Raw genomic sequence first — 23,100 nt, forward strand, 5'->3', positions numbered from 1 at the left:
GCATGTGAACGTGGAAGAATAAATACAGGTTTTTTAAGTACCTAGCAAACATTTATGCATGACCAGGACAGGATCTTTATTGACAGCAAGTGGTTCTTCATTCACCAGAAACTCCAGAGCATTAGGACTCAGTGCAAAATAACTATTTCCAGTAAACATAGGAACAATTATTCCCCAGTGCAGTGTGGAGTCACAGAAAGGTGTCTTATCTAATCCTGTCCAACTTCAGCTTTTCACTGGCATCAGATAGCCCAACGTTAGGGAGCCATGGGCAGCAAAAGGATGATGCTTATTGTTGCTGCTGCACCCTGAGAGAAGCTGTGTGCCCAGCTCTGCAGGAGCAGCTGAAAACGACTGAGTGCCTTTCCATGCTGCTGGGCCATCACTTGCAGAGGGAAGGTGTTTGCTGCCTCTTGCACTTCAGAGAGCACCAGGCTTTGGGGCAGTCCCTGCAGTGCTGCGCTAAGGTCAGTCCATCCACCTCCCACTCTCAGGGCTGTAGGTGCATGAGACAACCAGGAGCCTTTCCTGAACAGGCTCCATCTCACCTGGAATGTTCTTGCCAGGGAGCTGCATGGGCAGCCTGAGCTCAGACTGTGTCAGTGCTGTGGAGTGGCTTGTGTTTTGTCAGGGTACAGCTGAGAGCAGAACCCCTGTGCACTCCATGGGAGCGTGTGACTGTTCTCTATTCCTCGGTATCCTACACGTGATTGCAGTTAGAATAAGCCTGAGCATCTTGATAAGTAAAAGACTTTTGCAGGGCAAAACCAAGGAAGAAGAGCTTGTGGAATAAGTTATAAATTTAAAGTTGTTTTAATCTCCCATTTATTGATTGTTACTAGCAGTGACAGCACCGTTATCAAGAAAGAGGTTTATATCAGTTGCCTATCTTCTCTAGGTACCTGTTTATGCAGTGCTGCATGTGAGTTGGTCATGTTAGTGCTGCTGGACTTTGGATCTTGCTTCCTAAGCTTATCGAGGTGGTTCTTGGAGGCCAAGCCTATGTTAGGTGGTCAGATGCCTCTGTGCAAGTGTCCAGGATGCCCACAGCAGCATCTAAAGAGGGGAATGCTTTACTTGCCTCTCTCATTTGTAGTCCACAGCAGTCTCAGAGAACGTGGTTTTAGTCTTTTACAGATGCTTTGGAGAGGTTTAAGAACTGTACATGAGAAGTGACAGAGGGCATTAGCCTACTGCCACTGGGCTTGGCTGATGTGATGGCTTACAGTGCTTCCCTCATCCCCCTGTGACTGCAGAGTGGCACCTACAGCCAAGTCTCAAACACAAGCACCAGGTCTGTCTTTCTAGATTTGGCACAAGACAGTTTCTTACAAGAAACATCTTAAAACAGCACTGGTGCAAGGGTATGTTTGCCCACTTAAAGCCTTTGGTTGGGGACATGAGGAGCTGCAGTGTTTGGCAAGAAAAGGAGGAGCATTGTGTGTTTGCAGCAGATTGATTTCCTTTCACAGATGATGTTTCAATTGACTGCAAAGTGCAGTACATTTGCATGGGTTTCAGAGAAGGTGGCTGCTGGGAGGAGAGAAAGGTAGTAAGAAGAGCATAATTTCCATTAAAGCACTGCAGTTTGTCACACTAAGGGTATGAGTAAGGAAAGATCAGTAAGATGAGGCCAGACCCTTTGGCTCTGTTACTAAGCTGCACAACTGGAGGAGGAGCTGGCTGGTGTCTCTCTCTGGTGGCAGACGACCCCCTGAGCTGCCTCACTTGGCTCTCCTCCAGTGTTAGGATGCACACCAACGTGCTTTGTTAGGAGAAAATATAATCCAGAGTAGCACATAGCCCTGGATACCAGGCATGAATGTCTGCTTTGCTTTAGCACTTCCAAATGCAATCATAAATCACCTTGTAGTGGAATTCTCTGTTAGGTCAGTAGGTCCTGCAATGGATTCTCTGGGGTGTTTATGCAGGTTGGTGTAGGCAGGTTTGTGGGAGAGGTTAATTAGGAAATGGTGTGTGGAATTACATTTGCCCTCAGCATGTGTAGAACCTGGGAATTACCATATCTGCAAGTTTAGCTAGGCCAGTATCTAATTGAATATCTAAGAAGAGGTAGCAAAATGAGCTCTGACAGGTAAGAACCTGAGGCCACTTGCACCTCTGCATTTCAGTTCGGATTGGAGGGCCCTTAAATCTCTTCTTCACTCTGTGTCCATCTATCTGAGTAGTTCCTGCAAACTGCAGTGCAAAAAAGAGCAGCCTGCTCCTCACAGACACAAAGGAGAGAGAAACTGGATGAAAACTAAGGTGGTTTGGGGTTTTTTAAGTGGGTTTGAAAAATATTTAAGACCTTTCAGTAGAGAAGACATCACAGAGCATTTGCAGGCTGTAGCTAGAAATAAATTGCTAGTGGAGATTTGTAACACCATAGAATCATAGAATCAACCAGGTTGGAAGAGACCTCCAAGATCATCCAGTCCAACCTATCCCCCAGCCCTAGCCAGTCAACCAGACCATGGCACTAAGTGCCTCAGCTAGTGTGTTCTAAAGAGGCTAGGGCACAATATTTAGCTTCACTTGCAGGCATTATGGAATTCTTCAGCAATTTGTGTATAATTAAAAGGAAACTATTTCAGTTGCCTTAGAGAAACAAAGCTTGTACAGAGAAAGGGGGGGAAGAAGATGATCTTACCTAAAGATACCACCTAGGAACTACTTGGCAAAACACAGAGTTGAAGAGTTGTCTCAGACTCGGGAGTTCTCACAGGCACTGTATCTTGCTATAGACAGCTTTATTTATCTCTGGATGAAGTCCACGTTGACTTCATGCAAGCTAAGCATGTGTGAGCACACATGTGATGAGTTGTTAGCCTTATCTAGTTTGACAGTTCTGGTGGTTGTGAAGCAGGCTGTTAGAATTGTCTGTAATCAGTACCTGAACAGCTGGGTCAGGCACCATTCTTAAACTGGTGAACAGATAACCACTACAAGCAGTCAGTCTGCCACATGCCCCCAGAATTTTCTTTTCATCTAGTTTAAACCTTCTCTTAAATATAGCTAAACACCATCCCCCCAGTCACTTTTGTAGCCCTCCTCTGGAGGGCTCTGTCCTTGCTATGCTGAGGGCTCCAGAGCTGGACACTCCATCATTCACATGTCTGGTTAAGATTTCACACTTCAGGAGCCTGTTGCTCACAGGGAGGTTTCCCATTCCTAATCAACACAGTTCCTGATGTGTTGCCATCACTAGGCTGGCCTCCACTCAGCCGTGTCCTGGTATGCAACAACTGTTTTCTGTCTGCTTTCTTTTGCAAAGGTCACATAGCATGAAGTGGTTGTCATCAGGGCAGTTAGGAGGAGTGAAACTCACTGATGGCTTCATTAAGTGATCAATTAGTTGCTACCTTCCATCAGTTCAGAAAGTGTTTATTTCCCTTCAGGAAAGAAGAAAAGAATTTGAGAGTAATCTGCAAAAGGCTGGTCTGGAACTAGAAACTGAAGACAAGAAGGTAAGAATCAAACAGAAAAAAACCCAAACACATGAAAAGAGGTAAAAATAGGACCAAAGAAGTAGGCCTGCAGGTGATTAGTTCAGATGTAGCTCCTTGTTGCTTTGAGAAGAGTGGTAGCAAGCTTAATGGCCTTCAGCAACCTTCCCAGCTGTGCTGATAAGAACAAGCAACTTTGGTTCAAGAGGAAGCGATGGCTTTGGTTTCGTAACAGAGAAAGCAGTTCTGAAATAGCTGTGTCTTCCTTTAAACCCATGTGAAGGGGAAGTATGCTGCCAGCTACATCTGCTCCCACCTAGCTCCCAGTAGCAGGTGTGGAAGCCAGTGACTGGATTAAGGCATGCCCACCGTGTGCTGGAACAGCTTTGGTGTTCACAGATGGCATTGGGTTGGAAGGGATCCTCAGAGGTTATTTTGTCTGACCTCCCTGCAGTCAGCAAGGACATTCCCCAGCTAGATCAGGCTGCCCAGGGCCACATCGAGTCTGACCTTGAACATCTCCAGAGATGAAGCCTTAACCACATCCCTGGGTTTCAGCTCTCTTACTGTAAAGAGCATCCTGTTGAAGTCCAACCTGAATCTCCCCTCTCCAGTTTCTAACCATTGCCCCTCATTCTGTTGCCATGTTTGGATAGTGTTACTCCTCAGCTGAGTAACCAGAGAACATGGGATGGTGACACTCTTTTCTGCCAGAGGTGGAGTGGGCAATGGGGCAAAATACCTCTTGATGAAGTTCAGACTCTGTGACATCTGTAGATAGGGATTCATTGACCAGCATCTTAAAAGCACTTTCTGATCACCACTTTCTGCTGTGTAAGCAGAGGAACAGTGGAACATACACTGCAGGGCAAGGCCTGTGATAAGATTATTCCTTATCATTGCTGGGAGACTGTAACAGAGCTCAGCTCTGGTTGGTGCCTCCTTTTTGCCTGGAGTCTTGTGTGCTCTACTGCTCTAAGAAAACTACCTTCATCAGCAAGTGGAACAGCTCCAGAGTCCAGCATGGGGGCCTGAGGGATACATGGCCTGCCAAGAGGCCAGCCCTGCACAGCAACCTACAGAGAGTGTGATGAAAGTTTGCAGGTCTCAGCATACATCACTAATGTAGTTTGGAAAGTCTTTGTGAGATGTGAACACTGCAAAGGTTGCCTCTATGAGCAAACACCACTCAGACAAGCTTTTCAGTGGAAACCATAGAATGCAGCAGCTTGGGAGGGACCTCTAGAGGTCACCCAGTCCAACCCCACTGCAGTCAGCAGCACATCCTCCACTAGAGCAGGTTGCTCACAACCTTCTCCAGCCTACCCTCGAATATCTCCAGGGATGGGGCCTCCACCACCTCCCTGGCAACCTGTTCCCATGTTTCACAGATGCACGCACAAAAAGGTCTCCCTATTGTCCTTCCCCTTTTGTTGTTGCCTTTGTTTTAAACCTTTCAAAAATCTATGAAAGACAACAAATTTTGTACAACAGCTACTCCCCTAAATCATGCAACAAGCCACAGCTTCCTCTGATTTCTGGTGCAACTTCCCTGTGGCAGGAATCTGAAGACGGCAAGATTTACTTTGTGAAGATCCATGCCCCGTGGGAGGTTCTGATCACATATGCAGAAGTGCTGAACATCAAAGTTCCCATCAAGGAAAATGACATTCCCTCCACGGTGGAGAACCCCCTGGACTGTATGCTTGCCCCACTCAGGCTTCCCGAGAGCGTGATGCACCCTGAGCCAGATTACTTCACAGCACCATTCAGCAAGGACAAGCAGGAGCTGTACCTCATCAATGATGAGAACACTTTCTTCTCACCATCCATGAGAAACAGAATAGTAAGTATGTGAGTTGGCCTCTGTAGAGCTATAGATGGAGATTTACATGGTCCCATCAGAACATTCCTGCAAGGAAAGAGTGTGTACACTGTGCTGCCCAGGGGGGAAAGCCTAGGTGCCTCTGCATCTTTCTTAGGAGCCTGCAGTAGGATTTGTTGGAGTGGGCATCCCAGACGTCTGCAAGGCAAACGTGCCCACAAGGGTCTCATACAGGGCAAGGCCTTCTGAAGGAGCACTTTGTGTGTGTGTGTGTTGTGTTGAGGTTTGACAGTGCACAGTCATTGCAGGTGTCTGGAATGGCCTTCAGGCAGGAGAGGTCTGAAGTTCTGCTTTTCCAATCTCAGGTTAATTACATTCTCACCCGTTGTCCGTATGGAACAGAAGAAGGGAAGAAAAAATTTGGGATTAAGAGACTGTTAAATAATGGCACCTATTCAGCTGCATATCCTCTGCATGATGTAAGTATTGGAGCTTTCTGCTCCCTCGAGCATTTCCCAGTGCTTTTACTCTTTTGCCTACTGTGACACTTGCCATTTCCAGCAGAAATGAAGCTCTGCTCAAAGCCCTCCTTTTGTCCCAGTAGTCGAGCCTGGTTTATACCACCCAAGACACAGCTGCCAGCCCTGCTGTTTGACTTTTATGTGCTGAAATGTTGCTTCCTATGGATGAGTTTCTAGGATGTAATTCCCTGTCAGACACATCACTTGCAGGAGAGCTATTCCATAGTCTCCTTCTGTAATGAGAGCAAATTAGCAAGATGGTAGCAAGAAATGAATTAGTGTAGATGCATGCATTCAGCAGTGGGCATGTACAGGGTGTGTACATGCAGATGCTTTAGGTATACTGCAGGCCATACTCCCTGTAGCTATGCAAATAGCTGTTGTAGTTATACAAATGCTGTAGTTGTAGTTATACAAATGTTGTAGTCACACAAATGCAGTGTTGGGTTCTGAAGCCAGATGATCTGCATGAGCCCTGCAGGTAAGTGTGGGATGGTTACTTTTCCATCTCTAGCTGCAGGAAGTGTGGTAAAGAGGGTAAATACTGGTGTTTAGTTCTGCTGTAAGGTCAGTTTTTAATACAACACATAGATTTACACCTAAAATACCTCAGAGAATCATAGAATCAACCAGGTTGGAGAGACCTCCAAGATCATCCAGTCCAACCTAGCACCTAGCCCTATCCAGTCATCTAGACTATGGTTGTTGTGGCCAAAGTGCAGAACCCTGCACTTGGCCTTGTTCAATCTCATCCCTTTGGCCTCTGCCCACCCACCCAGCCTGTCCAGGTCCCTCTGCAGGGCTCTTCTACCCTCCAACAGATCCACAGCTGCTCCTAGCTTGGTGTCATCTGCAAACTTACTGATGCTGGACTCAGTCCCCTTGTCCAGATCATCAATAAAGATACTGAACAGGACTGGGCCCAGGACTGATCCTTAGGGACACCACTAGTGCCAGCTGCCAACTGGATGTGGCACCATTCACCACCACTCTCTGGGCTCTGCCATCCAGCCAGTTCTTGACCCAGCACAGAGTGAGTCTGTCCAAGCCATGAGCTACCAGCTTGGCCAGGAGCTTGTTGTGGCAGACTGTGTCAAAGGCTTTGCTGAAGTCCAGGTAGACTACATCCACAGCCTGCCCCACACAGCATCTTTATCTTGTGGATTTCTTTATAGCATTTGTTTTCCATTTGAATATTGTTTAATTAATTACTTAAATTCCCTCCTTGTTGTTATCTCAGACTTGTCACAGTGCTTTAGTTCACTTAAATTGCTTATTCCTGCCTGTGAATTCTACCACAAGGTATTTCAAATACTTTATAGAGATGTCTAATTTTTAATGTTGTAGAAGAATTTTGCTGCCCTTAGCAAATGAATTGGATGAATTGGATATTCTTAGGGGTTTTTAGGGGGAAAGTTTAGCTATTTAGCTATTAGAGTCCAGGCTGTAGAAGATTAGTCAAGGCAGGGAAATATTGTATGCTGCTGGGACTACCAAAAGCACAGATAGTAAAAGGCAGTTGGAGAAGAATCTCTTCTATTTAAGTACGACCAAGCCTGTATTCTAGCAAATCACATGAGAAAATCCCCCAAATTACAAGATGGACTCACAAATCACTGCCTAAAAGTTTACTGTTTAACCTGTTAAGCTTCACATGGATTAAACCTCTTGATTTCTGTTTTATGCTTTTCTTTGTGATAGAGAGGCATTCAGGAAAAGAAAAAAGGAAAACCAAGATCAGAAACTGAGCATTTGACACAGGCAGGTCATTCTGAAGGCAGAGTTCTGCAATGCCAGCCAAACTGACAGGAGCTGTCAGAAACTGCAGTTATTTTGTGCTGGTTCATTTCTAGGAAACTGATGAAGTTCCAAAATGTTCTTAGGCAGGTGGATGCATGATAGTGAGGAACACCACTGAAGTTAATTAGTGTCAGAATTTCATTTTGCATGTCCTTGCCTTGCAACTGGAGAAGCCACAGCACAAAGTACATTACAGTGCTATGGCTGCAGGCAGGAAACAAGTTTAATTTATAGCCCCTAGTTTACATCTCTCATTGAAATGCTTTTGGCTGTGCAATTTACAACGAGGCTGAAGTACAGGGAACAGGATTTAAATTCACATGTTTTTTCATGAAGTTGAGTGTAATAGTGGTTTTCTACACCAGGGAAGCTTGAACTTCTGCAAGTGCATCTGTCACTGCAGCGTAAAGGGACAAACCATTCACTGCAGTAGGCTACCAGTGCAAAGGAGTGTGTTGCACCAGCTGGTGTAACAACCTGCTCTGGTTCCTGTGCAGGCAAACTTAAAGGCTAAGACAGGGAAAGCAGCCCCACAGAGAAAGACTTTGGAGTCTTGGCAGACAGCAATGTGGCTTTGTAGCCAGGAGGGCAAATGGCTTCCTGGGCTGCGTCAAGAAAAGTGCATCCAGCAGGTCTAGGGAGCTTCTCCTTCTCCTCTACTCCCCAGCTGCAATACTATGTCCAGTTATGGGCTCCTCAGTTCAAGAGAATTAGAGGTCTACTGTAAAGAAACCAATGGAGAGCTACAAGGCTGACTGCAGGACTTGAACATCTCTCCTATAAGGAGAGGCTGAGAGACTTGGAGAAGAGAAGACAGAGAGGGGATCTGATCAATGTCTAAATGTCTGAGAGGTGGCTGTCAAGGTGAAGGTGCCAGCCTCTTTGTGATAGTGCCCAGTGATGGAACAAGGAACAATAGATACAAACTTGAACTCAGGAGATTCCACCTCAACATAAGGAGAAACTTCTTTGTTGTGAGGGTGACAGAGCCCTGCACTAGGCTGCCCAGAGAGGTGGTGAAGTCTCTTTCTCTGGATATCACAGAATCACAGAGGTCATCTAGTCTGGCCCCCCTGCAGTCAGCAGGGACATCTCCACTCTGCCAGGTTGCCCAGGGCCCCATCAAGTCTCCCCTTGAATGTCTCCAGGGAAGGGGCCTCAACCATCTCTCTGGGCAAGCTGTTCCAGTGCTCCACCACCCTCATAGTAATGAACTTGTTCCTAACATCCAATCTAAATCTTCTCAAGCTTGAACCCATTGCCCCTCGTCCTGTCACTGCAGGCCTTTGTAAACAGCTTCCCTCCATCCTTCCTGTAGGCCCCCTTCAGGTACTGGCAGGCTGCTCTTAGGTCTCCCCAGAGCCTCCTCTTCTCCAGGCCAAACAAGTCCAGCTCCTTCAGCCTGTCCTCACAGCAGAGGTGCTCCATCCTCTGATCATTTTTGTGGCCCTCCTCTGGACCCGCTCCAGATGTGTCTGTGGAGGTGTCTCCCAGCTGGGTGTGTTCCTGTGTGACCTTCTCTAGGTGATCCTGCTTTGGCAGTGGGTTGGACTGGATGATCTCCAGAGGTCTCTTCCAGCCCCTAGCATTCTGTGACTGAGCATCCACAGGAGGGGTTCTCTTTCACTCAAGTGCTGAAGTAGAGTGCTGTGTTTTGAATGGAGTTGGCACAATCTAAAGAACTGTTCATCATCATCATTCCTGTTTGTTTCTCTCAATGTAGTGTTTGAGACTGTCCATGAGGTGTTTTGCCTGTGCTCTGCTTTGCCCACAGTGCCAATACTGGAAGAAGGCAAACGACCCAAACTGTGACAACGAGAGGTACACACTCTACATGGAGTGGGCTCGCTTCCTGCGCTTCTACAAGGAGCAGCCTCTGGACCTCATCAGGTAAAGCTCTGCCTGGGCTCTAGGGCATGCACTTGGTTTTTCACTGTCAGATGTGTGCCTAATCATTTCTAGCTTGATCCTGCTGGAAAATGTTTACTGCTTTTACAATGTGATGAGGATTGAATGCCTAATTGGGCACTGGCCCTTCAGGGGACACAGCACAGGTTTTTACTAGTGACTGGAAAAACCATTTCTCTCAAATTGGGCATTTTTCATTCCAGACAGTGCTCCTCAGCTGTGCTACCAATAATTCAGCTGTAGAGGAACACATGCATAGAATGGCAGAGATCACAGAATCATAGAATCAAGCAGGTTGGAAGAGACCTCCAAGCTCATCCAGTCCAACCTAGCACCCAGCCCTATCCAATCAACCAGACCATGGCACTAAGTGCCTCATCCAGATGTTAGAGATCATCTACTCCAACCTCTCCTCCATGGTCACCTTTCAACTGTGCTTGGTTGCTCAAGGCCTCACACAATCCAACCTGGCCTCAAACACTCCCAGGGAGAGGGCATCCACAGCCTCCCTGGGCAGCCTATTCCAGAGTCCCACTACCCTCATACTGAGGGACGTCTTCCTAAGATCCAGTCTAACCTTACTCTCCCTCAGTTTCTAACTATTCCCCTTGTCCTGTTGCTAGACACCCTGATGAAAAGTCCCTCTCCACCTTTGCTGTGTTTCATTTTGACTCTGGTCAGTTTGCTCTGTTGCAGTTTGGAACTTTGCTTTGTATCCTTATTAATTGCATTTTCTTTTTCATACCCAGGAAGTACTACGGGGAGAAGATTGGAATCTATTTTGCCTGGCTAGGATTTTACACTGAGATGTTATTCCTTGCAGCTGTTGTTGGCTTAATCTGTTTTCTTTATGGCTTGTTTACAATGGATGATTCTATGAGCAGGTGAGTGTGATGCTGAAAATCCCCTGGGCTCATAATGGGAAAAGTTAAGCAATGTGAAGATACTGTTTGTGCAGATAAAAAAAGGAGGAAAAAGCACCAGGGAACATCTGAAGAGTTGACATCTTCCCTGTGAAGCTGCAAATGCTGAGCTTTGAACAAATGAAACTCTCCATTGTTATGGTTTTTAGCAACTCTTAAGATGTAATGAGAACAGTTAGTGTACAGTGCTTTTCTCCTCAGCAAAGAAATCTGTGACCCTGCAATTGGAGGAGAGATCATCATGTGCCCTCTTTGTGACCGAGAGTGTGAGTACTGGAGACTGAACACCACCTGTCAGTCCTCAGAGGTCTGTATCTGATTCTCCAGCCACTTGTCATATCTGGTCACACTGAAATCTGGTTTGGTACTGACCTGTTCCTCTCTATGCTGTTGCAGTATTCCCATTTGTTTGACAACGTGGCAACTCTCTTTTTTGCCATTTTCATGGGCATATGGGGTGAGTACACAGCCCAGAACTGATGTCAGGCAATCGTGAGATCTTGGCCAAACTGCTGAGAGGGACACTGGTAGTGGGCAGAAGGGGGAAAATGGCTTCTCTTTAATACTTGGCCTCAGGTACAGAAGTGATGAAAGAGTGAAAAGTAATGAGTAAAAAGTAATTTAAAGTCACAGAGAATCACAATATCAGTCAGGTTGGAAGAGACCTCCAAGCTCAGCCAGTCCAACCTAGCACCCAGCCCTACCCAATCAACCAGACCATGGCACTAAGTGCCTCATCCAGGCTTTTCCTGAGCACCTCCAGGGACAGTGACTCCACCACCTCCCTGGGCAGCCCATTCCAATGCCAATCACTGTCAAGAACCTCCTCCTAACATCCAGCCTAGACCTTCCCTGGCACAGCTTGAGGCTGTGTCCCCTTGTTCTGTTGCTGGTTGCCTGGGAAAAGCAACCAACCCCACCTGGCTACAGCCTCCATTCAGGTGGTTGTAGAGACCAATGTGGTCATCCCTGAGCCTCCTCCAGGCTGCACACCCTCAGCTCCCTCAGCCTCTCCTCACAGAGCTGTGCTCCAGGCCCCTCACCAGGAGGAATTAGACTTAAAACACACCAGACAAATTCCAGTAGCTGTCTGGGATATTGTAATCATTGGGCACTCTAACTGCTAACTCTTTCCTTTAGAGCCTAAGGCAGAGTAGTGCAACCTTACCCAGTCCCTGTAAGAGCTGTCTGCTGAGCCCTATAGAGAGCTTTTGTGACCTTTCACTGAGTGGTGGTCCCTCAGTAGCACTTCATTAGCAGCACTTCCAGGATGAGAATGAGTTGGCTTTACTACAGTGAAACTCATACATCAGAGTATATTCCCATGATGCAGAAACAGGTGCATTTCTTGACTGTCTTTAAGCATGCTTTCACACCAGGGGAGACTTATTCATACTGTCTGGAGAGCATTTCCTAAACTCTGTGAAGGTTCATAGTTGTTCTTTCTCTTGCCCTGGCTCCTGTTTCACACTGCTTGTATGAATCTAATTAAATCTTCAATTTGAAGCTAGCTGTTTCAGTAGCACGCAAAGATCTCTCTCTATGCCAATAGAAAAGCTATCAGTGAATTTGTTTTGAAGGATTTAGCTGCTGGTTTTTTTTTTCACAGAGAATTCTCATTAAAAAAAGAACTTTGACTATGATGTTGTGTGGCTTTCTACTAAACTTATCTTGTTCTTAAGCTTTTGAGTGACATGGATTAGTTATTGAGGAAGCACCAGCAAAAGGTTTTAGAACTGCAGAAGATAAGTTTTCCTGTGTCTGTGAAAACAGTAAAGCCTCTCCAGTTCAAATAAGAACAGCTGGATTACTAGAGGTTTGCATTTTAAAGCAGTTTATAGAGGGCTTTTAAAATGTTAGGCAGCATTATAGCATTTCTAGTTGTTTGCATTACATACGGAAATCACTTCCCTCTAGTGTCTTAAAAATCTCTTCAGCCAGCCTCACTCTTGATCATATGAAAAGCAGCAGACATCTACCATCTTCAAATGCTCACAGTATCAGATCATCACCAAAAAGCAACAGAAATCTTTGAGCATGCTGCTTGAAATCAGTTCTGCTTATCTGGCACAGTTGTTTGGGTGTTGCAAGTTTCTGCCCAAGGAATTAGTTGGCATTGTTGTGTTCCTGTGTTGATTCCTTGTTGCTGTCTGCACAGCACATGGAAAGCAATTGTGCTGTAATTGAACATAGTTTTTATAACCATGGAAATACCCAGCTTATATCTTGGCATCTGCCTGGTCATCCACTTCTGCAATTTAGTTGGCTGATAAATTACTTAATCCCTATCATGGTCTTAGTGGCAATCTTAGGTACTCAATAAAAACAGCTGGATTGCACTGCAAGGAGAAATAATGGACTGCAGAACAGCAGCCAGGGCAGAAATGAAGGGAGGTTGTAGCCAGGTGGGATTGGTCTCTTCTCCCAGGCAACCAGCAATAGAACAAGAGGACACAGTCTCAAGTTGTGCCAGGGCAGGTCTAGGCTGCATGTTAGGAGGAAGTTGTTGTCAGAGAGAGTGATTGGCATTGGAATGGGCTGCCCAGGGAGGTGGTGGAGTCACCATCCCTGAAAGTGTTCAAGAAAAGTCTGGCTGAGGCACTTAGTGCCCTGGTCTGGTTGACTGGCTAGGGCTGGGTGCTAGGTTGGACTGGATGAGCTTGGAGGTCTCTTCCAACCTGGTTGATTCTATGATTCTATGAAATGTTTCATGAACCAGTTTGCTTCTCCCTTAACCAGACTGCAACATTTCCAACTTGCAGTTACACTTTTCCTGGAGTTTTGGAAGAGGAGGCAAGCTAGACTGAAATACGAATGGGATCTGGTTGATTTTGAAGAGGAACAGCAGCAACTCCAGCTGAGACCTGAGTATGAGGCAAAATGTACCCAAAAGAGGAGGAATCCTGTAACTCAGGTAATGAGCCTGCTGGGTTGGCAAGTTGAGCTGTGTGCTGGACGTTTGGTAATGTGCCAGCTCTGCCTCAGGAGCAAGTCTGTGCCTTGTGGCTAAGTGCAGATTTGTTTGACACATAAGAAATGACACATTTATATTGGAGCAGGGCAAGCCCTCAGCTATTGTATCTCCACAGAGCAGAGTTTGACAGCAGGAGTTTGGCTGAAATATGTAAACATGATGCCAACCACATCCTCACTAAACACAACAGACTGCGCTGAATATCAAAGCAGAATAGGGTAGCATGTTGTTTTCTTGCTGGAGGCATCCAGTTGTGAGTGCTGAGGTTTGTGCTCTTTGACTGACTTGTATCAGAGATAAACACTTGAGCTGCTAGAAGCAGCAGAGCTGTGTTGGTGTCTAGAAACCTGGGCTCTGTCCACCCTGGCACAGGGTGTCCTGCTTTGCAGTCTCCAGTCTGACACGTGATAGATGTGCCTCATCTCTTAGGCCCTGCCACACTTCCTGCAGATGTCTTTTGTTATCCAGGCTTTTCACACAGAACAAATGAAAACACATGGGGGGTTGCCTCTGGAGTGTGCCTAACTTTCATTAGTTACCCTCTGCTGATTTTAATTTCCACAGGAAGCTGATACGTTAAATCAGGAATACAAAGGCAGAGTTGATAGCTCTCACTTGGCTAACATTATCTTGACAGTGTCCTTCGTGTTTCAAGGTAGCAGTCTCTGAATTCTCACCTTTCAGAGCAGTCCCCCTCCTCCCTACACAGCATAGAGCAAGCAGTCACCTTGATCTAAAGATACATAACTGGGACCTGCTGGGGTTTTGCTACTGGCACAGTCACTTTGTTAGGAGAACTCTAGAGAGATGAAGGTTGGTGGAGTTGTCTGAAAACTAATTAAGGTACAATTAACCACACTGTTTAACTCTGCAAAGTGCTCTGTATAAATAGTTACTAGATGTTAATTGTCTTCATTTAAATTTAATGTAGACAGGAGTTATTTGAGAAATGTAGGGATCAAATGGTTGTGCTCCAATGCAACATCCTCCACTTCAGATGTGTTTTGAAATCATCCTTCCTCAGCCTAGAAGAACTTTTTTTCACTGGTTGTAAGTATGCTGAACACAATCATCAGTGAAGAAATAGAAGCTTAGCCAGAACACAGGAAGAATCCTTGTTCTAGAAAGGGTAGCCCTGTCTCTCAGGTGTTTAATTATTAGGAAAGACATAGACTAATCTTATTTCTCCTGAAGACAGTGCTTCTGTCTCCCTGCCTTTCTGCACACACAGTGTTAATGCTGCTGTCCTTGTACCTCCAGCTTTGATAATGGCACATTATGATCTGAAGTGTAGCTCTGCTGAGGTATTGATTTCTGCATGCACAGGAAAACAGTTTCAGATAAATCAATTTTTCATTAGCCAGCTCTGCTGATTGCAAACAGATGCCAGCCTGTTGCATGTGGTTTGCTGGTTTGCATCCCTGTGTGTTCTCACGCTCAAAACCTCCACTTTGTTATGTGGCTGAGCAGTGACCAAAACCAGCTGAACCACTGTGGTTGTGCTGCAGTTAGGCAAGAGCAGGGGGAAGCCACGCAGAGGTTGTTCATTGCCTTTGTGTGCTCCACAGCAATGGGCTGCAGCAGAGGATAATGATGTAAGGACAGGGAAGTAATAGGCTGACTTGTGGGCAGCGGCTGCTACTGCATGGACCAAAGCCTGCAGTTGTTTGAGGTAGATCAGCCAATGATGACATGAGTGAGGTGCAATCCTACAGCTGTCTTGAGAGAGATCCTTCTGTCTGTGGTTTGTGCAGATCTCTTAGGTAGGATGGCTTATTTGGGTTGTGTTTTAGAAAGGGAAATGATGTCAGATGCTGCACTGCTCTGAGCTAAGTGTGCATTAACCCTTACCTGCCCCCCCCACCTTAAGAAACAGCTGGGCTCAAACTAGCACACAGTGCCATGAAAATGCCCTGACTGTACAGTCCTTGATGGCACATCAGTTTAGTACCTTGGTGGATTTTCAGAAGCCTTTCTGTGGCAGGTTTAGAAGTGATCCTTAGCAATCACAGACCTGCAATGGTTTGGGTTGGAAAGGACAGTAAAGATCATCTAGTTCCAGCCCCCTGCCATGGGCAGGGACAGGTACCTTTCATTAGGCCAAGTTGCTCAAGGCCTCATCCAGCCTGGCCTTGAACACCTTCAAGAATAAGGCATCTACAGCTTCTCTGGGAAGCTTGTTCCAGTGCCTCACCACCCTCAGATTAAAGAACTTCATCCTTAACCTCTAATCTAAGTCCACCCCTTGTCTTATCATGATAAGTCTTTGTCAAAAGTCCAACCCCAGATTTCTTACAGCCCTCCTTTAACTACTGAACATCCTGAGCATACCAGGACAGTGATTTCCAATAGCATACTTCTGCAGGCTGATAAGATGATCTGGATATGGCTTGCTTTGTTCCCTGTCTCCCAACACTGGCTTTACTTTGCTCAGATTTTATTTTCCTCCTTATTCTTGGCAGTGATTCAAAGTTCTACAAGAATTTGCCCATCTCGAGGCTTTAATTAAGGCTTCATTTGGTCACAAAGCTAAAGTGTTTTGTAGATCATAGCTAAAATCTGGTTTTGCTGATTATGATAGAATCTTAACTTACATAAGTAATGAAGAACATCAGTGAAACTTAGGCTCTGTTATTGCACACTGGTGCCTGCCTTTTGCTCTGAAGTGGAAAACTTGTTAAGTAGCTTCGGCTGCGTGAAAGATTTGGGTTTAGTACAGAATATGCATGTTATTTATTAATACACCAGAGGTGTAAAATGTTATGAGCCCATGTAAAGCTACCTGTTATCAGTGCTTGTATCTTATCTTCAGCTGTATTTTTTTAATAGCTCTGCTAATAGACTTTAACTGCTATCACCATCAAACAACTTGTTGTGACTCAGGACTGCAGTATAGATAATTGTGTTTAGTAAGTACAGTCAGGCAGGTACAGGCAGTATCTCTCCAGAGAGAACAGCACATTACCCTTCAGACAAAATCACGTTGGTGTGAGCATGCTGGCTGAAGAACATCACTGTGCTGAGGCAGCAACCCTTGCAAAACAGCAGCTGCTGCGGGGTTGTGTCAGGGGCGGCACAGCTCAGTTGTGGCTGTTGCATTCAGCAGTAGCCTGCATTGAGACCCTGCATTGAGACCCTGCCTTCACATTCTGAGCTTTTGTGCCACAGGAAATGGGCTTCCTTCAACAAGTTCTCACAGCTTCAGTACTTTGTGTTGTGTTGTGTTGTCAGAACAAGCATTGCCTTATTGATAATATACTTAGTACTGTGCTCGCCCATAGCCATTGGTGCCCCCTTCTGCAAGAGGAGAGTAGACCTCTTTGGGACAAGGCACTGTATCACGTTCAGATTGTCTCTTCCTAGATCATCTTCTGCTGGCATCAGTTCTTAAATGGCTCTTTCTTAATACATGTGACCTGATAATTGAGGGACTAGAATTGGTTGTGAGAAAGACTACTTTACATGATCATGGAGAGTTGTTCATGTGCTGTGTGGGGATGTTTGCCTGGGTAAGCCCAAGCTGCCTGATGCCTATTGACAGCTAATGAAAGTAGCCTCTTCTTCAGTGAAAAAGGAAAGACCTTGAAGGAGCAGGGGAAGCACTCCCTGGCTGTGGTACCTCTACAGAAATGGTCATTTTAAGAAAGTATTTTAAGAATTTCTTTAAAATCAGTCCAGTTTTGGACTCAGAGACCTGGCATTACAGTAACAGCTGCCCTAGTGAAGGAGCTGGTCCTTTTCCTTCAGCTCCTGACTGATTTTTGCAGAGGTTTGACCCTTCTTCCCAACTGCTCTCTTTGTTTTCCACATTTTTGGTTACACTTCTGTCCTCCTCTTCTTGGTTGGTGTTTTTTTTCTCTTGACACATGCAGAATCATGTCTTGTCTCCCCTTTAGAATTGGGGTTCTGAATGGTTTCCCTCAGATGTGGACACTTCCACACAGCTGACAGTAGCTCTGTGTGCTGCTGGGTGTTAGAGTGAGATGCTGGATTTGTGAACTGTGCTGTGCTTGCCTGTTGCAGGAGATGGAGCCTTATTTGCCAGTAACCAGCCAGGCTGTGCGATTCTGCATCTCAGGAGCCACAGTGTTGTTCTGGGTGAGCATTTGTGGAATTGTCATTTTAACAGATGTCAGAGTTGCTGATCATCACTAATCATGACCTTGACACTAGGTTTAATCATGGGACTAAACCAGGCTTTTATTATTGTCCTGCAGTTTGCCTACTGCTCTGCAAAATCCACTTCAACAGAGATTTTAAAAGGCAGGCCTTGGAAACCTGTCATTACTTAGTAATTTGGTTGGACACATTAGCATAGGGAGAACTTTTCTCTGGGTTATGTGCTGTTAACAGGCCATACTGGAAAAGCTGCAGGAAAGGCAAAAAGGGAAAGGTGTTTTTCACTGCAATGAACTATCCACATCTTCCTCTGTAGAAATAGCTGCAGAGTGAATTTCAGTGTGGGCAGCATAATCAAACTTGCCCTTTCCATCTCCGTTTGTGAGAGTCTGTATCTTTCTGCACTGTTTGTTTGGGTTTTTTGGCCTGTTGCTGTTGGATTGTCTGCTTTTCTTGTGTTTGCAAAACGATGCAGTGGAGTTAATGTAGGTAATGCAGCAAATCACTTTGCATTTCAGTGCTGCTGAACTCATACCCATCAAGAATAACATTTAAAAACGACAAAGCATAGTGATTTACATCTTACTTCTAAATAGCCTATAGCTGTGCTGAGATGTAAGTCTCTTTCCAATCTCTGTCCTTCCCATAGGTGTCTCTGATCATAGCTAGCATGATAGCTGTGATCGTGTATCGTCTGGCGGTGTACGCTGCCTTTGCCAGCCTGATGGAGAACACCCAGAGCTTAGAGCCCATCAGTGGCTTATTGACCCCTCAGCTGGCAACCTCTGTCACAGCCTCATGCCTGAATTTTGTCATCATCATGATACTGAATTTCTTCTATGAGAGAATAGCCATCTGGATCACTGATATGGGTAAGCAATGTGCTTGAAGACAAAACTTGGAAGGAATCTCCCAGCAAAATCAAAGAGAAAATCATCATCTTTTGGTCATTCTTTCGTGAAGGGCTCGAACCGATCAGCATGAAGGCTCAGCAGTGTTGTTTTGCTGCTTGCAAGTGTAGATTAGTTGCTGGAGTGTGAGCGCTGCTGTGGCTGGCAGCTGCAGAGGAGCACAGCAGTTTACTTCCAGAGTCTGCTGCCCTCCTCTGGCAGCCGGAGGCAACTGCGCCCAGCCCCGCTTGGGAACACGGCCGAGGGGTGAGGTGTGGGGTGATGCTGGCAGCAGTGTCCGTTCTGATTCTGCACTCTTGAAAAGGTTAGGCCAGATTGGTTTTCAGACGTGCAGGTGTAACCTTCCTCTGAACATCCTAAGTCTGATATAAAAGTATTTCAAGAAGGAATATCACTTGTCTGTCTACTCAAGACACTGCACTGTAAACTGAGGGATGTGAAGGCACTGAGGGTGATGAGTATTTGAGTCTGTATCCTTGTAAAAGGAATAAAGGAAAACTAAAATTACTGTTTTCTGGCTTCACAGAGATTCCAAGAACTCACATGGAGTATGAAAACAGGCTTACTATGAAGATGTTTCTGTTCCAGTTTGTCAACTACTATTCATCCTGCTTCTATGTGGCCTTCTTCAAAGGGAAGTTTGTTGGCTACCCAGGTGCTTACACATACATGTTTAATCGCTGGAGAAATGAGGAGGTAGGAGTTCTTAAGTTGGACTAAATAATAAGAACATTAACATTAGTTTAAACTCTTTACCCAACCTGTGCAGTCATAAATTTTGAGCTGCAGTTTTGTTTTAGAGTGAGCTGAGCTGGTCTGGTGTTGAGAGCTAACCGAGCACCATAGATTCATCTTTGCAGGGCTGTGGAGTGGCTGCTTCATGTAGCTCCTGCTGCCTTACTTTTGAGTATCTGCACAGTGGTCAGCCTGAGGCACCTCTGAATTACTTTGTTTGCAAGTGGTCATTAGATTTTGGGGTGTGTTTTGTCAAGCACATGAGAGTTGAAAGCCCATCTAAGAAGGTATCTCAGCTGGCAGGCCAGGTGAAAATTATTGTTCTGCAAAGTAATAAGAACTCTTTTCTTTCCTTTTTCCAGTGGCAGAACATAGTTTATCTAGGGAATGTCCATTTTCCATGTCCATTAACCCCCAGTTTGTCTCTGCCAGTGCGACCCTGCAGGCTGTTTGATAGAGTTGACGACACAGCTCACCATTGTCATGGCTGGCAAACAGATCTGGGGGAACATCCAGGAGGCCATTGTCCCGTAAGTTATCTCCTGCCCTGAGGTGCTCATGCTGCAAACAGCAAAATCTCTGAAGGAGTTATAATGAGTATTGCTATATGAAGCCAGGAAAAAACTCTGTGAGTCAAGCACGAATTACCACAGCTAGACTCATTCTGTTAGAGAGGTCTTTGGCCTCTCTTAGAATCAAACAATCAACCAGGTTGGAAGAGACCTCCAAGATCACCCAGCCCTATCCAGTCAACTAGTCCATGGCACTAAGTGCCCCATCCAGTCTTCTCTTGAACACTTCAGGGATGGTGACTCCAACACCTCCCTGGGTAGGGCAAATCACTCTAAAACTACAGGTACTACTACTAGCTGCTTAAGAGAGTCACTTCACAAGGATGATGAAGGGAATGGAACATCTCTGTTATGAGGAGAGCCTGAGGGAGCTGGGGCTGTGCTGCCTGGAGGAGGCTGAGAGGTGACCTCATCAATGGTTATAAATATGTGCAGGGTGAGTGCCAGGAGGCTGGAGCCAGGCTCTGCTGGGGGATGCCCAATAACCAGACAAGGGGCAGAGGGTGGAAGCTGAGGCATAGAAGTTTCATGTAAACATGAGGAAGAATTCTTTCCCTGGGAGGGTGACAAAACACTGAACAGGCTGCCCAGGGAGTCTTTGTGTAAGCCATGCTTGTAAAAGTATATTGCAACTAGGAGCTAGCTTAGAGAAGGGAATGCTGCTTCTGCTCCTCTCACTGTTCAGGAAGGACAGGGAACTGCTTGAAAGAGTCCAGCACAGAGCCCCGGAGATGCTGAAGGGGGTGGAACATCCCTGTTATGAGGGAGCTGGGGCTCTTTAGCTTGGAGAATAGGAGCCTGAGGGGTGAACCCATTCATGTTGATAAAGGTGTACAGGGCAGTGTGAGGAGGATAGAGCCAGCCTCTGCTCAGGAATGTCCAGTGACAGGACAAGGGGTGATGGGAGCAAGCTGGATCAGAGGAGGTTCCACATGATCTTAAAGAGAAAACGTTTTCACTGTGAGGGTAACGGAGCCCTGGAACAGGCTGCTGAGAGAGGTTGGTCAGTCTCCTCTGGAGACATTCAAAACCCACCTGGATGTGTTCACAGGCTCACAGGATGTCAGGGGATGGAAGGGACCCAATATGATCATCAGGTCCAATCCCCTGCCAGAGCAGGACCATACAATCTAGCTCAGGTCACACAGGAACACATCCAGATAGGCCTTGGAAGGCTCCAGAGAAGGAGACTCCCCAGCATCTCTGGGCAGCCTGTGCCAGGGCTCTGGGACCCTTCCAGTAAAGAAGTTCTCCTTGTGTTGAGGTGGAGCCTCCTGTGCTGCAGCTTCCATCCATTGCTCCTTGTCCTATCACAAGAAGCAAGTGAGCAGAGCCTGTCCCCTCCTCCTGACCCCCAGCCCTCAGCTATTTATAAGCATTTATTAAATCCCCTCTCAGTCTTACCTTCTCCAGACTAAGCAGCCCCAGGTCCCTCAGCCTTTCCTCACCAGGCACTGCTCCAGTCCCCTCATCATCCTTACAGCCCTCTGCTGGACCCTTTCCAAGAGAAGCCTGGTGATGCTGCCCTGGCAGGGAGGTTGGACTGAATGGTCTTTGGAGGTGCCTTCCAGGCCCTGCCATTGTGTAACTGTCTCTGCACACACAGGTGGATCTGTAACTGGTGGGGACGCCGGAAAGCCCGGAACAATCCGGAGAACTTGTACAGTCGTTGGGAGCAGGACCACGATCTGCAGACATTTGGAGCCTTAGGCCTGTTCTATGAATACCTGGAAATGGGTAAGGTTAAAAATGCACCTTTGGAACTGAGGACAAGACACTCTGTCCTGACACTGCCAATGAAAAAGAGCTGCTCAGTTAATTGCTGTGAGTTGAGGAGTTTTATCTGGTAAATAATAGATGATTAACTGCTGGACATGATTAAATAGGTCAGCCCAACTTGAAAACCAGAACTAAACCCCAAAAGAGTCAAGTCAAGAGAGCAAGGAAATTCACAGAAACACTGCAGAGTGTTTGTTTCCCTCACTTGAATGGGGAACATTATTCTGAGTGCAGCCAGCTGCTGTCTTGGTGTCTGTTCTGTTCTTGTTCCCAAGCGTGTTCCCAGCTCATGTCAGTGGAAGTGGAAAGTATGGGATGAGTGCCAAGTCTGCTGCAAGGGTGGGTTCTGCAGATACAGGGTCTAGGAGCTGCCTCAGGGAGAATCCATTTCGGCTTAGGTTTGCACGGGTTGGTGCCTCGCTGGAGTCCAGCGGACAGCAGAGGGAGCATGGGGAACAGAACAGGGCTTTCAAAGCTAGTGCCAGCAGGTCACATCGGCTTACAGAACCTGAGAACCAGAGCTAGACTCTGAAGCTGAACTAAATCTGAGAGACACTAAAAAAATCAATCAGTATTTCTCTGTTAAAAGGACAGTTTGTTGTAAAGTGCTTCTCTGTGTTTCTGCACAGAAATAATTCCTGCCTAGAGCTTTGCAGCTGTATTATTGTCACTCCATACTGTTCCTAGCGTCTCATAGAAGGCTGTGGTCCTGTGACATTCGTTGCGCTAAGAGCTATCAGTGTTGTCAGCCATGCCTGTCAGTAGATGTTCTTGCTCTTCCCGAGTCAGACCTGATACCATTACCCTCCACCTTGACCTGGGGCTGCTTAGCTAGCAGGAATTTTGTTGCTTTTCTGAGTTGAAGATTTGATTGCTGAAATCATGGCAGAGCTGATGGCTGGTGCATGGGAATTTGTTTTTATCCACTGCCTAAACCAGACAAGATGTTCTGTTTCCTGTCTTCCAAACACCATGGCAGTGTTGGCTCTGCACTGAGAGCTGTCACATTCTGTACCCAGAGACATTTAATTTTGGTAATGACTAAAGGGGTCATTTTTGTATTTTACTTGCACTTCTTGAGCTAAATGTTTCGACTTCTCCAGTGGAATCATTGCATACAGAACTGGTATTAATATTTTGGGTAAACCAAGAAGAGTAGGTGAAGGTCAGGTTGTAATAAAAATATTTCCTCTGGTTTGTTTTTTTCTTTATAAGTAACAGGCAAGTGGGCTGGCTCTGTACAAACTGCAGGAGAGGAAATCTAGTCTGCTTTTGTACTCAGAAATGAGGTGTATGACTACATTCCCATTGCCCTACAGTTAGGTTTTGTTCACCAGAGGGCTGCAGCACCATGAAAGAAACTCTGTCCAGCACTTCTGACAGCAGCACTTAGGAGGGCCTGAATGCCCTGTTCTTGAACAGAGTAGCCCTGAGAGCCTAGAGGAGCCTCAGGGCTGGGGCAGGTTGTGACTCAGCTCAGGCCAGGGCTGGAGGTGACTTGCTGTGCAGCCTGGCAGAGTTCTGCCATTTGTCTGCAGTGGCAATGTGAATGTTTTACTCTCAGCCTGAGGGTACTTGCATAGG

At 46.1% G+C, this 23,100-nt stretch overlaps 1 protein-coding gene across 1 annotated transcript in view; it reads left to right on the forward strand.

The window, feature by feature from the left end:
- ANO5 (anoctamin 5) overlaps positions 1-23,100 on the forward strand; it is a 58,003-nt gene that overhangs the window by 27,309 nt on the left and 7,594 nt on the right. Inside the window, exons 6-18 of the mRNA XM_064163066.1 lie at positions 3,402-3,470; positions 5,011-5,295; positions 5,640-5,753; positions 9,370-9,485; positions 10,253-10,387; positions 10,628-10,733; positions 10,823-10,883; positions 13,189-13,340; positions 17,424-17,498; positions 18,169-18,391; positions 18,957-19,126; positions 19,598-19,695; positions 21,344-21,474. Of these exons, the coding sequence (XP_064019136.1) occupies positions 3,402-3,470; positions 5,011-5,295; positions 5,640-5,753; positions 9,370-9,485; positions 10,253-10,387; positions 10,628-10,733; positions 10,823-10,883; positions 13,189-13,340; positions 17,424-17,498; positions 18,169-18,391; positions 18,957-19,126; positions 19,598-19,695; positions 21,344-21,474 (1,735 nt within the window). The remainder of the gene's footprint in view (positions 1-3,401; positions 3,471-5,010; positions 5,296-5,639; positions 5,754-9,369; positions 9,486-10,252; positions 10,388-10,627; positions 10,734-10,822; positions 10,884-13,188; positions 13,341-17,423; positions 17,499-18,168; positions 18,392-18,956; positions 19,127-19,597; positions 19,696-21,343; positions 21,475-23,100) is intronic.

Source organism: Pogoniulus pusillus, chromosome 24 (assembly GCF_015220805.1).
Source record: "Pogoniulus pusillus isolate bPogPus1 chromosome 24, bPogPus1.pri, whole genome shotgun sequence".
In the NCBI taxonomy this organism is placed as follows: Eukaryota; Metazoa; Chordata; class Aves; order Piciformes; family Lybiidae; genus Pogoniulus; species Pogoniulus pusillus.